The sequence below is a fragment of the Sminthopsis crassicaudata genome, chromosome 4, assembly GCF_048593235.1.
Source record: "Sminthopsis crassicaudata isolate SCR6 chromosome 4, ASM4859323v1, whole genome shotgun sequence".
Classification (NCBI taxonomy): domain Eukaryota; kingdom Metazoa; phylum Chordata; class Mammalia; order Dasyuromorphia; family Dasyuridae; genus Sminthopsis; species Sminthopsis crassicaudata.
In genome coordinates this window covers 448527289-448545574 of record NC_133620.1, presented here as the reverse complement: position 1 = coordinate 448545574, position 18286 = coordinate 448527289, and the positions used below count along the sequence as shown (strand labels likewise).

The 18286-nt window shown below is 39.0% G+C and overlaps 1 protein-coding gene across 1 annotated transcript in view; it reads right to left on the bottom strand.

Annotated features, from left to right (window-relative positions):
- Positions 1-18286, bottom strand: part of MYO1D (myosin ID) — a 372129-nt gene that overhangs the window by 209086 nt on the left and 144757 nt on the right. Inside the window, exons 11-14 of the mRNA XM_074263605.1 lie at positions 14634-14804; positions 6346-6416; positions 3941-4015; positions 376-508 (exon numbers count right to left, since the gene is read on the bottom strand). Of these exons, the coding sequence (XP_074119706.1) occupies positions 376-508; positions 3941-4015; positions 6346-6416; positions 14634-14804 (450 nt within the window). The remainder of the gene's footprint in view (positions 1-375; positions 509-3940; positions 4016-6345; positions 6417-14633; positions 14805-18286) is intronic.

Here is an 18286-nt window from a genome sequence, read left to right as displayed (position 1 = left end):
GGAAAATGAGATTTAGAAGGTTAAGTGACTTCAAGGTCACAAAATGACATTAAGGTCACAGGTACTAAGGATCACAGCACATATTTCAAGACTTTCTTTCTGACCATGATAGACATCAACTATCAAAGTAACTTGAAAACCCCAAGTAAATTTAAGAATAGCACCCAGCCTGGGCAGTGCCGTACCACAATGCCAAAAATGATAATGGTGAGAACTGTATTATTCATAACATTCAGTTTGAATCAGTGTGCTTTAATTTGAAGAGTAAAGCTAAATGTCATTGCCTAAAGAAGCAAACCAGACACATATTACATGAAAGGCATGTCAAGAGGAAATCAAATATTAAGATGGAAATTTAGGTCAGAAAATAATTACCTTTGATGCCAGGTTGTCTACTAAGGCAATCATGGAATTCTTAAACAAGGTAGCAGCTGTTAAAGGTCGTTTGGTAACCTCGGTAATGCTCAATTTGCCTTCAGGCCACATGTTCTTCAGCACAGGATTTGAACTAAGAGCCGTAGGAAAAGAAATTCAAATACATCAATTCCAATGAGTTCTTCCAGAAGGGATAAGCCATCCTGCTGAGCTACATCCTGAGCATCTTTACTTAGACTGCAGGAGGATCTCAAACGAGCTCATTTCAAAAAGACAAAGTGACAACGAATCCATAAAGACAAGAAATACATGCTTAGCAGACACCTAATTGAAATCACATTTTCCAAATTCTTTAGAACCCTGAACAGAGTAACTGTTAGAAGTAGCATTTAATCATTATATGTTAGAATATCCAAGGAGTGAACATGAGTCTCATAAAATAACTCAGCCTTTACAAAGAAATCAATTTTCATCAGCGTAGCTAGGACAAGGGGGCAAACCACTGACAAGAGATGATCTCCAAAAAGCAGTTTTCCAAACGGGTATAATGTTAATATAGATGCCAGGGGAAATACACAATTATCTGTTCAGCCTTCAAAGCCCTTCACAACCTAGCCTCTTCTTGCCCTTTTTGCTTTCTTGGTTAGTTGGCCATTGTCTTTTATTCTTAAAGAGGATCAAAATGACATCACTATATTAGAATCAAGTCACAGCGTGTCCCACTGTGTCTGATCAGACCAATACGAGCTCGGAGTGCTCTGCCATCTGTCAGACACAAGTAGTCCCTACGAACGTTTAGGGATGGATTCTATAAATCTGCACATCTCCCTTTTCTTCTCGGTTAATTCCATTCAGCTTTGCTCACAGAGCAGGCACCTTCTCTGATAAAAGTTCGCCATGCTGGGTGGTCCTGCGCTAGAGTCTCCCCAATACATGGCTCTTTGATCCGGTGAGACCGGCTTCCTGGCTGTTCACAAACAAGATCCTCCATCTCTCAACTTCAGGCATTTTCTACGGCTGTCCCCCATGTCTGGAACACGCTCCCTCTTCCACTCAAACTACTGCCTTCCTTAGCTTCCTCTAAGTACTAATTAAAATTGTACCTTCTACAGGAAGCCTTCCCCATCACTGCTTTTCTTTTGTGTGAGGCAATTGATATTAAGTGACTTGCCCAGGGTCACACAGCTAGTAGTAAATATCTGAAGCCAGATTTGAACTCAGGTCCTACTGGCTCCAAGGTGGATGGTCCTTCTACTGCGTCATCTAGCTGCTCCTCCAATCCTTTAATTTCTCTCTGTTCATTATTTCTTATTTATCTTGAACACAGCTTGTTTTATATTTATTTACATGTTGTCTCCCCATTAGACTGGAAGCTCTTTGAGGACAGGGGCTCTTTTTTGCATCTTTTTGTATCCCTAGCACTTTGAACACTGCGAATAATAAATGTTTATTGAGTGATTTGCATCGGTCTCAGTCTAATTTTTCCCGGTCCACTTTGCAATCTGATTAATAGAAAATCAAATATACTCAATGTTCACATGAACTCTTTGTGCTTGACCTGTGGCGGAGCCTCTCAAGCTCATACTGGTCTGATCAGCCATAGTTGGACATGCTATATTTTGACTCCAAAACAGTAAGCGTTTTTGAAAGCTCAAGGATAACAACCAACCAATTAGATTGTGAAAATGCTGCCAGAAACCTTCCCCTTAATGATAAATTGACATTTTTCCAAGTGGGAGAAAAAAAAGACAGTCTAGGTTTTTTTTTTAAAGGTTTTATTTACTTGGGCTGGGCCTTTTTGCCAGGGTCAGTTCCTTTGACATTATTAGGATACTCATTGCATATTATTATATGTATTTATATTGACAACATTGTTTATGTGCATGAGACAAATAATACATGCACATAAATTTGTATAATTTTTTTTCTACCTTTCAAAAAACCCTGCAATTTCATTGCCGTTAGGATGAATACTACCTATCCTTGGTTACTCATTAAAAAAAAAAAAAAAAATTCTAGCTTTTGTTTTTTAAATTGTCTATTTGTTTTTTAATTTTTTGGAAACTCTTATCTATGTCCTGCCATAACTGGGCCTTGGGGGCAGGTGGGGATATTCAGCCTGATGGCCTTGCTCTGTGTCTTGTGATATGACGTGGTATTAAGACAGCATGCTGTCTGCCCATCAGTTATTCCATGCTATGGCTATGACATTGCCCCAGAGGATTTTCTGGTCACAAGTCTCCAATAATAATTTATATGCTGCTTTTGCTACTTCTTTTTGGTAATCTGCCTGAGCCTATTTATGCCCACCTACCACATAGTTTTCCATGGACCTTTGTTTTTTTTGAGTTTTTTTGGAGACTGTGATGTTGCATAATTATGATATCACTGGAAGAATAGGGATATTTAAAAGATGGCCTTTCATTTTGGGAAGAAGCTTGAGACATTGAAAAGTACTATATAATTTCCAAATAGAAAACCAAATGCAATATATTATAAATATATGTCACAACATCAGCTTTCAAATGATACTTCATCATTAATTAAAATCTAATTGATCAAAGCAAGAAACTGTTGGAAATTACTAATGCCACACAGAAAGTATTTATTCTCACATGTATTTATAAAAACACTATATACACATTTAGGGTTTCTTTGTTATCAGAATATTAGCAAAAATAATAGATATCATTTATCACTGTATTAAATGCTATACAAATATTATCTCATTTGATCCTCACAATCACCCTGGGAGATAGATACTGTTATAATTCCCACTTTTCAGATGAGGAAATAGACAAATAAAGGTTAAGTAGCTTGCCCAGGATATGCATTTTAAGTAAGATTTGAACTTGGGTCCTTCTTTCCCCATGCCCTTACCAAAGTTCCTGCAGCTATGAGACCACTTTCTTTTGGCTTAGATCTGTGATTTCATTAGGAGACAAAAACTCCCAGGTAGGTAATTGTCCCTAGCCATCCAGATGAGGAATTTTCCTGTAACTGACTTGACAAGGGTCACATAGAAACCTGGATCTTCCTCTCTTCAAGGTCAGCTTTCTATCCACAATAACATTATTTCATAACTATCATAGGAAACCAGTGAACCGATCACTTGGAAAATAAAGTTCCCACTCAAACATCTTTCCTAACTTTCCTGTCTCTTCCTTTCACTGTTTTTCCAGCCAGAAAGAGAATGATGTGAATGTTAAATAATTAATAATGACTCCTAGAAAAGTTGATGGGATTGCCAAATATTTATTCAACAATGACCTTTTTCATTATCATTCTGCAAATGTTAAATGTTAAATGAGGGATCATGTATTGTGTCAGAACTCAATTTTGAGAGAAAAATTATAACCAAAAAAAATCAACATTTGATTCATTCTTTATTCTAAAGATTACTTGAGTTGTAAGTGAAACCTAATTTTAGTTGAAAGACAAAAGAGCCCCAATGAGACCTCCCCCCACTATTCACTCTGAAATCATTCTCCTCAAATGAAAGTGGTTTTTTCCCCTATATCAGTTATCCTCAGAGATAATTCACAAAACCGAACATTAAACCTACCTGTTGTACATGAGGCGTTTGAAATCTTGAAATAACGTGTCTTTGTTTTTGTCAATGAAGCCAATGACCGAATAGCTAATGAAGAGAAGAAATGAAAGTTACTGAGCAGACCTAGGGAAAGGTCATCTTCTGCTTGGTCTACGAGTGGGCTAAGAACTCTTAAGTTATCAATGAAACTTTCATTATTGCTTATTGACAAGTTAAAGAATTACCAAATTTGACTTTTACGACTTGAGTTCTTTTTATTCTTAAGGGGGAATGGAAAGGAAGAAGCATTGAAATGCCTACCATGTGCCAAATTCTGTGCTAAAAGCTTTATAAATATTCTATCATTTGATTTTAGTCCAAAGGACTGAGAGAAGCAGAACTGACATACTACATGGCCCCAGAAATCAAGGGAAGAGTTTCTTTTTATTGTTGTGCAGTGAAAAACAAAATTTAAAATTTAATTCCAGAGAGCAAAAGATAAGTCTTAAGGGCACTTTTCAGACACGTGAGATGCCTCACATGAATATTTTAAAATCATAAAAGAATTCTGATAGATGCATCATCAGAGCTAAGCTCCAGAATATTAATATCAGGTGGAATATAAAACAAAAAGCCACATGCTTGCAGTGGCAACAGGAAGGATGCGCCACTAAAAGTCCAAATGGACAAAGGATTCTCTATAGAAAGTTATCTCCAAATGCTCCCATATGGGGATGACATTTTCCTGATAGCATCACTAAAGAGTGGAGAGTTTCAAGCAGTGTCAAAAACTTGCAGAGAGGTCAAAGAGAATGATGAAGAAAAAAAAAAGGCTTGGACTGAGTAAGAACATAGACATAGGTGACATCTCACAATTTGTTTTTATAAAATGGCATTTATGGAAGAGTTAAAGTGATGTCATGCTCAGATGCTCAGACCAAGCCAGGTTGGTTAGGAGAGACCAGTTCTGGGACCCTAGCCATTAGTCTAGACATCCTAAAAAAGGATGAAGGGGAATTTGGAGTTCAGAAATTAGAAATAAATCAAGGGTTCAAATAAAAAGCATAAGGTGTGCAGTAATCATGGATTCAAGAGCAAGCAAGAAAATAAAGTTATGAGAGGTTAAGGATGACTCCAGTGTCTCTCCCTATTCATTGGGTCAACATTTTGTCACCAAGAAAGAGAATGATGTGATGTTGGTGGAATTTGGAGATCTGTTTTTATACTTTTTCATATTCTTTCTCCCCCAAAGAAATGAATATGATGTGGAAAGAAAAAGGGATCAATAAACATACTTCTTTCCCCTACTTCTGCACCTGGATTCAAATTCTGGCACCTTTCTCTCTCTCTCTCTCTCTCTCTCTCTCTCTCTCTCTCTCTCTCTCTCTCTCTCTCTCTCTCTCTCTCCTCTCTCTCTCTCTCTCTCACACATTCCTTTCCTCTTTTCCACCTATAGGCGCCATTGAAAATATTTTAACAGATCAGCAATAATCAGAAATCAGAAATGAAATAATCAATCAATCAAAAATATTAAGAGCTCTTCATATTCCAGGGGTTTTATTTTGCACCAGGGCCAAGGGAAAGGTAGAAATGGCATCCACATTCAAGGAGCTCATATTCAAATGGGGACGACAATGAGCAAAAGGCTTTGTACGTACAAAATATATTCAAAGGAAAATGAAAGTAATCTCAAAAAGCAAGCCCTAGCAGTGTGTGTGCATGCACAGATAGAACTGTTGTGTTTGCACACATGTGGATGCGTGTGTGTGTTTGTGTATATGTGTGCATAGGAAAGGTGAAGCAAGTGGGATTTAAGTTGAGACTTGAAGAATACCAGAAAAATGAAGAGAAAGAGATGAGGAAAGAAAGCATTCTAGTCATGGGAATAGCTTGTGAAAGATGGGGAAGATGGAGTGACTCATGTGAGCTACTATGTCATACCATGGAATGTGTGGCAGGGAGCCGAAAGATGATTGTAGAGGTAGGAAGGGGACAGGTTATGAGGAACTTTAAATGTCAAGCAGAAGATTGAACATTTGATCCTGGAGGCAATAGGAAGCCACTGAATTTTATGGCGTAGTTGGAGGTAACATGCTCCAACTTGCTTTTTGGTAGCTGAGTGGAGGAAGGGTTACATTAGGGAGAGATTTGCAGCAGAGGCACTATCCAAAAGCCCATTGCATCTAATCCTATGGCTTGATTTTCTGCAGATAACTCCCCAGATCTATATCTCCAGTCTGTATCTGCATATATAATGTTAACAACTAATTCAGACTGGAATAATAAAAAAAAAATGCAATTAAATCTAAAATGCAATTAAATTTTAAAAGAATGAGAAACTATAATGAATAAGTGAATAATTTAGAACAGATTTCCTCTAGCTATATTTTCTATATCAAGTCATTAAAAAGGTTGTTACAGAAATAAAATATACTCACACTACATCTCCAGCATAATGTCTAATTCGAAAATCTCGATCAAACTCTAGGGTTTTATCTGTGGCACAGAGCTTAAGAAGAAAAAAAAAAGGTGGATATGGTTAAAAAGAACATATTTCCATTTCCTTAAAAATCCAGGCCACCCTGACATTAAAATGATAAACATATCCCTTGTTCCCTATTTGTCTTACTTTTCTAGTCTATCAGTACTAGCTTCCTCATCTCCCCACGGCCAAAATGGAACTTTAATGTTCCTCTTGCATCCTAGAATCCCTCACTCCTTGATCTATCGGTGAGATACTTATTACCTACATATTGGTTCTCGGACTGCTGAACACTAGAGAAGGGAATAAAGCCTGTAATGCTGAATTAACTATATCTGGATACTCAATGTCATTTAATAATTCTTTTACTAATTTCTTAGCATTTCCCCATTACAGTCCTTGCAAACACATTTCTTAACATTCTCTATTTTTCTGCTGCCTCTAATGCCTGCATCCTTCCAGAGATGACCTTACCTCCTACATTACTGGGATCAATACCATCAACACTCTCACCCTCCCTTCATATCATAAAACCTCTCTGAGCCTTCAATAATACTTTCCTTCTTGCCAATATCTTCAAAGCATGCGTTTTCCTCCCTCCTCCGTGCTCCTTGATCTCATTCCTTTCCAATTCTTTCATCAACTATCCATGTAGATCCACACACAAACACAATACATATACATAAGTACAAAAATATACACACCTTCACTGAAAGATTTATTTTTCAAAGTCAGACATCTAATATTGCTACACCTGGTAGCCCAGGGAGACAACTAGCTATGAGCCCCTATTTTCTACCATCTTCCTGAAGGGGGAAAGGGACAGTGAGATATGGTGGTCTCCCCTGAAATATACAAATGTCTCCTATTGAAGGTGGGCAGAATAATCTCAGCCCAAGAAAGAATCCGTTCCTATCAAGGGAGAAGGAGTAGCAAGAGGGAAATGGCTGTCCTCCCCTCCTTGTGGCCAAAGCTTTTTCTATGAACAGAAGGCTGGGGATTAGAAATGCATACCAAGCCTCCATCCAAATACAGCAGAACAACTGCTTGGAATTGTGTGAACTGAGACAAACATCCTCTTACTTGTCTATTCGCCCCCAGACCTCCATGGTCAGGCGTTCCAATGATGATCTATCACCGTAGACCTTTTTAAAAAATCATGAAGTACATCTTCTAACCAACTTGTGCCCCTTGATGACTAGGAAATGCCTCCATCTGGAATCCTTCACTTTTAAGTCCATCTTACCCCGTACATCTCTGTATACCCTAGACCTTTAAGCCATAAAATTTCTTGATGACATTCTTTATTCTAGCTTTTTAGAATTCTTTCTTGGTAATATGCTGAAGCTTGCTCATACCATGTATTTCTACTGTTTGTAAATGTGTTTTATGGATCATTAGACATTCCAAAACTTTGGACAATTCATTATTTTTTTTTCTTATATAATTGTTTTCATTTTTTTATTTAAAATTTTTTTTATTATAGCTTTTTATTTACCAGATATATGCATGACTAATTTTTCCGCATTGATGACTGTAAAACCTTTTGTTCCAACTTTTCCCCCACTTCCCCCCACCCTTTCCCTCTGATGGCAGGTTGACCAATACATGTTACATATGTTAAAGTATAAGTTAAATACAATATATGTATACATTGGACAATTAATTATTGAATTGGGTACTGGATACTGGGTCCAATGAGAAATCCATTTATCAGTTCATCTAACAAGGCACAACTGAACAAAGCCAGTAGAGATTTTTGTTCACACAAGACCCATAATTCCCAAAAGTCTTTTGTTCAGAGGACTGAGAATTGGAAGAGACTTAGGCATCTCAATAGACCATCACTCTGAATGGATAAAGTTTTGTTAAACAATCTGGATTTTGGTTCTGCTCATGGTTTGGGATAATAAATAAGTTACATATTGTCAAATATTTAAAACTCCTAGCCATTCATTTCATAGATTACTGGCTCAACTGTGGTCATCTCCATGACAATCCATTGAACCAGAAACAAATGTTTGGAAGACAGTTTCTTTAAAAAAAACTGTCCTTGACTCCAGCTAATTAGTAACTTAAAATATGTTATTGCTTGGCACAAACCAAAAACACTGTAGAATAATTCAACAGAAAGCTCATTCAAACATTATGTTCGTACCAAATTATCTTTTTAGGGCCCCAATCCCAGAAAACAGCACTTTGGAAACTCCTTTTTTCCTTCTTACTCTTCGATTCGACCCCCATGTTTAGTCATTCTTATAATGTCCTATCACCCTATAACTACTTTTTAAACCATGAAGTTACAAATCATCAACAAATAAATATTCCAACACACAAAGCTGAACAAGAAATTTCTATACGAAATATAAACTTGCATCATGTATGATTTGTTAAAGTAATTTAATAAGGTAATAACAAAAATGCCATGTTTGTATATCCCAGATCTTTTAGCTATTTGACCTGATGCCATTTCTATATACTCATAATTCCCAAATTCAATCTTCTTCTTCCAATTTGCTCTGTCTCTAGTATTCTAGAAAAGGGAAGAATTGAGGGTTTTTGTTAATCATAAAATTTTGTTGAGCATCTACATTTCCTTCCCTCTGCTGATTATTTCTGATTAACCTGTCTATATCTTGGCTCTCCGTAGTTGTTTGCATGTTGTCTTTCCCATTAAAATGAATGAAAGCTGGGATTGTTCTTTGCCTTTCTTTGTATTTCCAATGCTTAGCATAGTGACTAGAACATAGTAGGTACTCAATAAATACTGACTGATTGACTGGACTTTTATTAATTTCATTATTCCTTATCTCATCACCCAAAGTTAACTGCCTGTTCCAAATTTTATGCTCAAGGCTTAAACCCTGACTTTTACTCCTAGGTAACTTTGATGTAGGGAACCTGAAATTGTTTCTCTAACTTTGGGGGGAACACTTGAACTCCCGAAGAGGGTCTCCCCTGAGAGACCCGTCCCAGGGAATCAAGATAAATGGTTTCATTCTGTTTTCTTGGTGGGACTAGTTGAGTCCAGGACCACTCCTCTTAGCTGGAGATCTAGATTTCTATCGACCTCTAGGGAGCAGAAAATTGGTTGGACCACTCCCAGTAAGATGTCCCATTCTACTGGAAATCTAGGCCTGAGGGCAGTAACCTCATTCAATTGAAATTTCTATTCAATTCACGAAGATTTCTGTTTGATTTCAACTCAAACTGTACCCAGCCCCCAGCTAAAGTTTCAAATTATAAAAAGGGGCAACTAGGGGCACTTCCTTGCAGAAGGCCACAAGTGCTTGCTCAGCTGCTAGGACCCTCTGCCCACTGAGAAGACATTCTCTTTTCGGTGTTAATCCCTCTTTAGCTCTCTCACCTATTTCCCTAACAGGACCACACCCTTCTTTACCTCTCTGTTGGGATTTCTCTGATAGGGACTTTACCTTGTCTCTGAGGGGTCAGCCTTTTGAGCAAAGGCTGGCTTCTCAGTTCCAACTTTAAACTTCTTTTGCCAGTCTAACTTTCCAGGTTTGTAAATTCATTTGTGAAGGACCTGCGCTGACCAGAGAGGGTTCTCACAACTCTCTGCCCTGCGCCGAACCTCATCAACTTCTACTCCTGTTTTATTTTACTAAGATTGAGATAATTTACTTCCCAAAATTCCTCTTCTCTACATCTCAAAAAATGATCTATTTTCACCCATCCTCTTTTGACTCTCTCAGAGAAAGAGTGACTCTCCTAACCAAGGGCCACACAGACCCTCTGTCTCATACTCTCCCATTTCTTCAGGAATCTAGTGCCATCAATCAACTTATCTTCAATCTATCTCTTTAGCTAACTACTTCTCCTTTTTTCTGAAATTATCCTAAATGCTCAAACTCTAAAACTTCCCTTAATTTCAGTGTCCCATCTCTTGTTTTTTTTTTTAATTGCAAATGATAATCCAATCTGCGCCCTCCACGACCAGACTTCTAGGCAATAGTATTTCTATTCTCAGCATCTTGTACAATGTGTGTCACATAGGAAGTGTTTAATAAATTGTTGCTTGATTGCCATGGCTCTGGCCATATCATACTCTCTCTTCAGCAACTGCAATGGCTTCCTATCAACAATAATGATATCAACAACAGCTCACATTTATATAGTGCTTTAAGATTTGCAAAATGTTTTACAGAAATTTTTTATTTGACCACAACAACCTTGAGAATTAGTTATTATTTTGATCGTCATTTCACAAATGAGGAAACTGAGACGAGCAATGGTTAAGTGATTTGCCCAAGATCATAAAACCAGTATCTGAGATTGGACTTGATCTCAGGTCTTTTTGACCCTTGGCTCAGATCTCTATCCACCATACTAGTTAGCTGCCTTCCTATTATTCTAGGATCAATTACCAAGTTCTCCTTTTGGCATTTAAAGTTGTTAACGATTTGGGTCCTTTTGATCTTTCCAGTCTTCTTACACATAATTGCCTTCTTTGCATTCTGTACTAGTCAATGTGCTTCCCATATGCTGGATTTCCCATCTCTATATCTAGTCTTTGGCTGTCCCTCCAGCCTTCTTTATTTCTTCCTCTCTAAAAATTCTTGAATTTCTTCAAGGCTCAATTTAAGCACTGCTTTCTCCATGTTCTTCCCTACTTCCTCCACTGCCTTCCTCACTAAGGTTCCCTTTGTATGTAACCCATATGGAGCCATTTAGTTATACATTGTTTCCCCTACTGGAATATAAAGAGGATAAGGACTACTTTTATTTTTCCTTTATATCCCCCAGCACTTAGCATAGTGCCTTGCATACAGTATGTGCTTAATACATGCTCCTTTATTGATTAAAGAAAGGGCAATCTATACTCCTTCCTGGTTTATCTCTCTCAACCCTCATCTGGAATGGCTCTTGTAAAAAGTCACTAATGAGCCCTGATGAAAATCAAAAAATCCAATTTTTCTAAGCCCTTGTCCTTCTTGACCTCTCAGTAGAATTTCCAATCCAATTCAATGCAATTCAACAAGCATTTATTAAGCATCTACTATGGGTAAATCACTTAACCTCTCAGTGCCCCAGGCAGCTCTCTGAGCTGGCTGAAGAATAGCAGCTGATCTGATTAGAAGAGTTTTCTCAATCAGAGTTTCTTATACCAATGAAATCATAGATCTGAAATAACAACCCAAAAAGTGCAGGGCACAGTTCAAGGTGCTTGGGATACAAAGACACAACCAAAAAACCATCACCCAATCTGCTGAGCAGTGGGTAAGATATGTAACTATCTATACATGATAAATGGAGGGGAAAAGAACTAACCAGCAACTAACAGGGCCACAGTTTGCTCTTGTCCTTGCAGACATTCTCCTTTCCCTTGTCTTTCATGATATTGTCCTTTCCTGGTTATCTGGTCTCCTGAGGTCCTTATTCCTCCAACCCGTTTAATATAAGCATTCCCCAGGATTCTGACTTTGCCCCCTTTCTTTTTGTTCTTATTCTCTCCTTTAATATTACCCATTCCCACTACTTTACCTATCTAATTTCCGAAGAGGATCATGAAACCTTAATCTCCTGCCCTGAACTCTCCTGAATTCTTATTGAGGTTCAAAAGGAGACTCCAAAGAGGTTGGGGTGCAGACCAGTGTCACAAAAGAATTTGCCGGCTCGGGCCCATCTCTGAGTCAAGGGGCAAAGTTTATAATAATTGTGAGCCAATTGAAGTGGGCTATGTTCCAAAAGAAGTTAGCAAAGCATCAGAAGTAAGGAGATAAATGTCTAGGAAAAAGTTAGAGACCAGAAGCTTTGTGTTACTTATTTGCTAGTTTTATGGTTTATAGGTAGGTTTGAGGGGTAGTCTATTCACTATTGTTTCAGGATCTTTATTATCACTGACCACCAGATTATCTATCTGGGATTCGGAATGTTTGTAGTACTGTTCTAAGGCCAGGAGACTTTAGAATTGTTGACATATTGTTAGAACAATAGCACTCCTAAAGTCAGGGGCCTCAGGATTATTGTGACATAACTCCTAGAAGCTGCCCCTCATCATTCTGAACTCAACATATTCAACAGGGCTGTTATTTCTACCTGGATGTACTACTAAAAAAGTCTTTTCCCCCAGGAAACCTGCTTCTCTTCCTAATCTTTTTTTTTTTTTTTTTGGTTGGGGGGGAGACTAGTGATCATAGCTAGTATTCATATTGCACTTTAAGATTTATAAAGCTCTATAAATGTGACATCAGTTTGAAGAGGGGACTCGAAACTCTAAAAATCCTGGAAGGAGAAAATTTCCTTCAACCCTGCCTCAGTGAAAGACCGTCCCAGGGAATCAGATAAAGTGGTTTACCTGGATGAGGCTGGTTGAGACTTGAGCTAAAGAATTCCAACCCTATTCAAATGTAGATTTCTATTCAATTCTTCCTCCACCCCCTAGTCCCTCCTACAATTCTCTGCATACACCAAACATGGGGCCAGCATAGGAGAGTTAATAAATTCTAGGGGGTGGAGGAAGAGTAGCCAGGGTCACTTCTGGCTGGGAGATGAAGAGGTGAAGTTGAGGCGATCCTCTGTGGCCATTCCCTTCACTTCCACTGCTAAAGACGAAGGACTTTTGCTTATCCTGATTCTGGCTGATTCTAAAGTATCCAGGGTGCTAATGTGGTCCTTACACCCCTTGCTAATGGTATCCAAATCTTTCCAGTCATTTATCCTTATAACCTCAGTCCATTTTAATCTCACTCTCTCCCTTCCTCCCCATGTTAATTTAGTTACCATATTCTATCAACTCTGTCTTTCAGATGTCACTCACATCTATTTTCTCTTTGCCATTTTTATAGCCATTATTCAGGCCATTAATTTCTGTCACCAAGATTACTGCTCTAGTCTCCCAACTGATTTCCTAACTTCCAGTCTCTCCACTCACTTATGCATTATATATGATTATTAGATTTAGGAAGGAGGAAGAAAAGTTCAGTTTGGGGATTTTCCTAGTGTAGGTAACTCAAAGGAAGAAAACTGCGTTCTATCAATGCAGATCTACAATCTATAGTCTTAGAAGAGTTGTCTGGGGCAGTGGTGTCAAACTCAGAGTCAGGGTCAATAAAATACACATAAAAGCGCATTTTGAATTAGAAAACCACATGTTAGCATTAACTATGCTTTATTGGATGTTTATTTTGTTAAATATTACCCGATTACAATCTGATTTAGGTAAAATTTATCTAGGGTCAACCATTCAGTACCTGACTTGAACCCTGGTTTTCCTGATTCTGAGGTTGTCACTCTGGAAGAGACTCAGGGACCTCAAGGGAGTGAGAAAAATCAAGGATGAATGCGAGCGATTTTGCATCATAGGATGGCAGAATCAGTAACAAAAATAAGGAAGGCAAGAAAAGGAATGATTTCTAGAGGAAAGAGAAGCAGGGGTTCTCTCTTCCCACAATGCTGCTCCAATCCAGTATTCCTCTCTCTTACTTATTACACACGGCCCAAGGCAGAAGAGGGCTTTTCTTGAACGCTTCCACATTCTTCAGCGGCACCAGCCCTGAAGGGAGGAGGATTCAAACCTGGCCTCAGATACTTGGCACCTAATTACTAGTTGTTTGTCCCTGGACAAATCACTTAACCTGGACTGCCAAAAAAATAAAAAAAGAATAGAAAAAAGAAATACAACAGAGTGGGGCTTGAGCTGGATTACACAATGCCACAAATTATAGAAGAGCAATCTGCCCACGTAACAAAGTGTAAATGTGCAGAGAAGGTCCACAGAGGATGCTTCTCTTCTCTGTACTCAGGGAAGGAAAAGTCTTTTTCTCTTTGGAGGCAGCAGCTCTGTTTTCCAGAAAGAAAGGATTAACAGCTTTGAAAATGCAACCCATTTTGTAGCAGTTGGGACCAAACCTCACATCCCAGTAATACATCAAGGACAGATGCTATTTTCACCATCACTGCTATGGGATACAGGAGTGAAGAAAAAAAAAAAAAAACCTTGTCACATGAGCAAGAACTCGGCACCTATTGGTTATAAATGACATCATCATTTCTAAAGAACCCAGTTCACATTCCCGGATTCTGAGATACTGAGTAGACAAGAGCTCCCTCTCCTGGCTTTTCTGAGTATTAATCCAGGAACAAATAAACCCAGAAAGAATTTCTGTATAGGATCAAGTCACACAGTCCATGTCTATAGACACCTTCCCAAGCCATTTAACAAAGTCAGGCTCTGAGACAAGTGTTGCAGATGAAAAGAAGGGAGAATCTCCTGCAACGCGTTACCTTGCGGCTGGAGAAGTGTGCGTGCTTGTTCAGTTTTGTGTTTAGGGCTTCCAGGAATATTTCGTCCGTCACTTTGCCCACGTTTACACAGGCATCGTCCAGGACGGCAATGATCCCTTTGTGCTGCTGCTCCACCAGGTCAACGATGATTTGATTGTTAAAATAATCAATCTGTAGAATACAAAAGAGTAGAGAGGTTTATGCATCTTCCCGGCTTGGAAGAATGAGAGAGGAAGAGAAAAGAGGAAGCTGAGGAGCCAAGAAACCACACACAAGCCAACAAAAGGAGAAGCAAAAGGAAAAGCCACTGGAGAGGTGGTCGAAGCACCTGGGGATTCATTCACAAGAATTTGTGTTTATCTGAATAGGACAGCAACAGAATCATCACCTCGTGACCAAGTCTGGTGTCCAAATGAACAGGCTAAAAAATATGCTGCTAAAAATTGTGCAGGTGCTATGGTACAGTGGAACATGAGAGAAGAGCAAAGGGAATAAGCCTTTATTAAGCACCTACTATGTGCCAGACGTTGCTAAGTGCTTTATAGATACATTTGATCCCCGGAGGGAGGGGCTACTATTTTCCACATTTTACAGCTGAGGGCTATATAAATGTCAGGTCTTCCTCCTCCTCTTCTTTTTCCTCTTCTTCCTGTTCTTCTTCTTCATCCTGTTCTTCATCATCACATTCTTCCTGTTCTTCTTCATTCAGTTCTTCAGCATTATCACCTTCTTCCTGTTCTTCATTCAGTTCTTCATTATTATCATCTTTTTGTTATTGTTCTACATCATCATCATGATGTTCTTCTTCCTGTCATCATCATCATCATCATCATCATCATCATCATCATCATCATCATCATCATCGCTGTCTTTTTCTTTTTCTTCAGAGGAGCGGGAGGAGGAATAACAGTAGTAGTTAGTATTTGCTTTTTGTCATGAGATTTTTGTGAATCCAACGAAATAATTGCTATCATGGAATTTTCAAAAACTATAAAGCACTATGCAAATATCAGATTTTTATTATTATTTTCTTTACTTAGCACCTAACTTGACATTTGTTGCCTCTATCTTAATAAGGCCTGAGAACTCATAAGCGTGCTGTAAGGGTGCCTGCTTTGGGTTTTGTAAATTTAATATGAAGCCTAAAACCAAAAAATAGATTTTAGTTTACAAAAGAAAGTTAGTCCTATTTGTCCCACCTAAAGTGACAATGGATTATTTTTGTGGGTAATCAGGCTAAGTTTTAAGCAAGTGCCCCATAAATTATGTCTCCTGCAAAAATCTGTATCTTAAAATTTTCTCTTAACTAACTAGAAAGTAACTCCAATGAGTCAGACTAGATTATACAGGGAAGCCCATGGAGTAGAAGTGAAAAAAGAGACTTATTTAAGTGGCAGCTTTGGCCCAAGTGACAAAGAACTAGGTAATTCCCTTGGGGGGATGGGGAGTGAGTGGGGCAGGGCAGAGAGATAGCCTGGGGTTTCTGACCCAGATCCTGTCTTCCAGTAACTGGCTGTGCATCTAGGACAGCTCATTTCACCTCTTGAAGACGTTGGAGAAGATGACTTCCAGTGACTTTTTCACCTGTAAATTGAGGAAGTGGGAGAAGATGACTTGCAGTGATAAATCTAAGATCATCAAGGACTTTGTAGTTGATGCAGCACTTTACATACGCAGCAAGGCAGGGGGAAGCTGAACTCCTGAGCAGCTGAGCCCTCCTCTCTAACCTACTTGAGAAATCACAGATGAAAGAGGGAGGGACAGAGACAATGAGGTGTGAGCTTTATTGGTGCCATTCGGCAGTAGGTACATAATGACTTGTGAAACTTCAAGTGGCTCCACTCCCCCGGAGACGCCTCTTCACACATGACAAAGTGTGCTCTCCTCTCTGACTTTGATGGCCACTATAAAGAGGAGCTTTTGGGTCTGCTGGACAGAATTAAAAGGCCGTTTACCAATGGCTGGCAGGAGGATGGATCAGCCATGATGCTGATGGCATTTAAAAAGCAAAGACAAACAGAAAAGAGAGGGAAGTTAAGAAAGGAAGAGCCTAGCTCTTGAGGGGGATAATAATTTGCTTTTTGTCTTGTGGTGTTTCAGAGTGTAGAGGGGTTGAAGAAGGGGAGATTTCTCTCCCTACTACTTGCTCCTATAATTGTAAATGGTACCTTGTTGCATGGCAGATGCCTCAGTAGGAAAGACTTTTTCAGGAGAGAAAAGGCTGAAAGTGTTGGTGAAATTTAGAGAAAAGTATGTCCAGGAATTCAATGGAGGGACCAGTAGAGATGTTGTATCTAGGGTTCCCCCTAAGTAAAGACGCCATAAGAATTCAAATCAGAGTCACACCATGTCAAAGCTATGGGCTGCTTGGCCAAATGGGTTTCCGGTTGTCCTGGGCTTATGGGTGGGATCTTGAGACTTTGGTTCATTCTACACCATTTCCGTGAATGCTTTGTCTTGAGTTAATTGTGTCCTGTGGCTCATTATTGAAGATAAATGCACAATGGCAGCTTGTGAACTATAGTTTGAGAACTGTAGACCTATAAAGTACCTTGAATCTGGGGTAAGTGGCTGATACCTCGAGAACCCAAGAGTGGGAGTTGTGATGAGAGTTCCCAAAGGTACTCTATATACATGATCCTTAAAACAGTATTCTGAGGTAGATATCATTCCTATTACTAATGATATGGATGAAGAAACTGAAAGAGAAGTTATTTGACTTGCCTTTTGGGCACGCAGCTAGTATGTGTCAGGATGGGTTAAAATTGAAGATAACGATGCTAAGTCCAGAGTTCTTCCCACTATGCTACATTGCCTTTTTGTACGATGAAAGACAAAAGCAGTACTCTGAATGGTTCGTATTGGACATAAAGTCTGATATAAACAAGCCAATCTTATGTAGAGAACACTAGGTTGTTAGTCAAGAACATTTATTAAATATCTAGCTAGGGATTTAATTTATCACCATACAAATAATTTCAAAATTCTTCATACCAAATTAATACAAAGAGCTTTGCTTAAATATTATCCTGGAAAATAAAAACAAATCAATAGAAACTAAAGAATATATTGACAAGCTGGACCTGGTGGTACATGCCTGTTAACTCTGAGTGAACACGTGGGTCTTCAGACGTAAGTCAGGGCATTATGTGAGTAGGTACAATAAAGGCTTTTAAGATTACACGTGGCTGTTCTTGAGTGCGCTACCGGTTATTAAGCTATAGATTCAAGAGATCGTGGCCAGAGACCTTTGAAGGCCTCAGAGGAGGCGAGCCGGGTAGAGTTCACACTGCAAAGGTCAGTGGTCAAAGGTGCTCTGTTGGGCCTAGGGCAGACTAGTAATTGTAACTGCCAGGAGAGCGTGTTACAACTCTGCCTCTGGGAAAAGCTAAGGCTGATGTATCTCTTGAGAACTCAGGAATTCTGAGCTGCCATGACCTGTCTGCACTCTTTGGTGTTGATACGGTGAGCCCTTGGGGAAGGGTTAGGGTGCAGGGGGATTAGTTTGCATAAAGACTAACTCATGTTAGAACTGCAGCAGATCCTAAGACAATCAGAGAGAGGTCAGGCCTAAGAAAGGCTCCTGATCTTCCAATCTGGACAAGATACGGATATCCCGTCTTAAATATACACAAGACTATGAAGTGGCACAG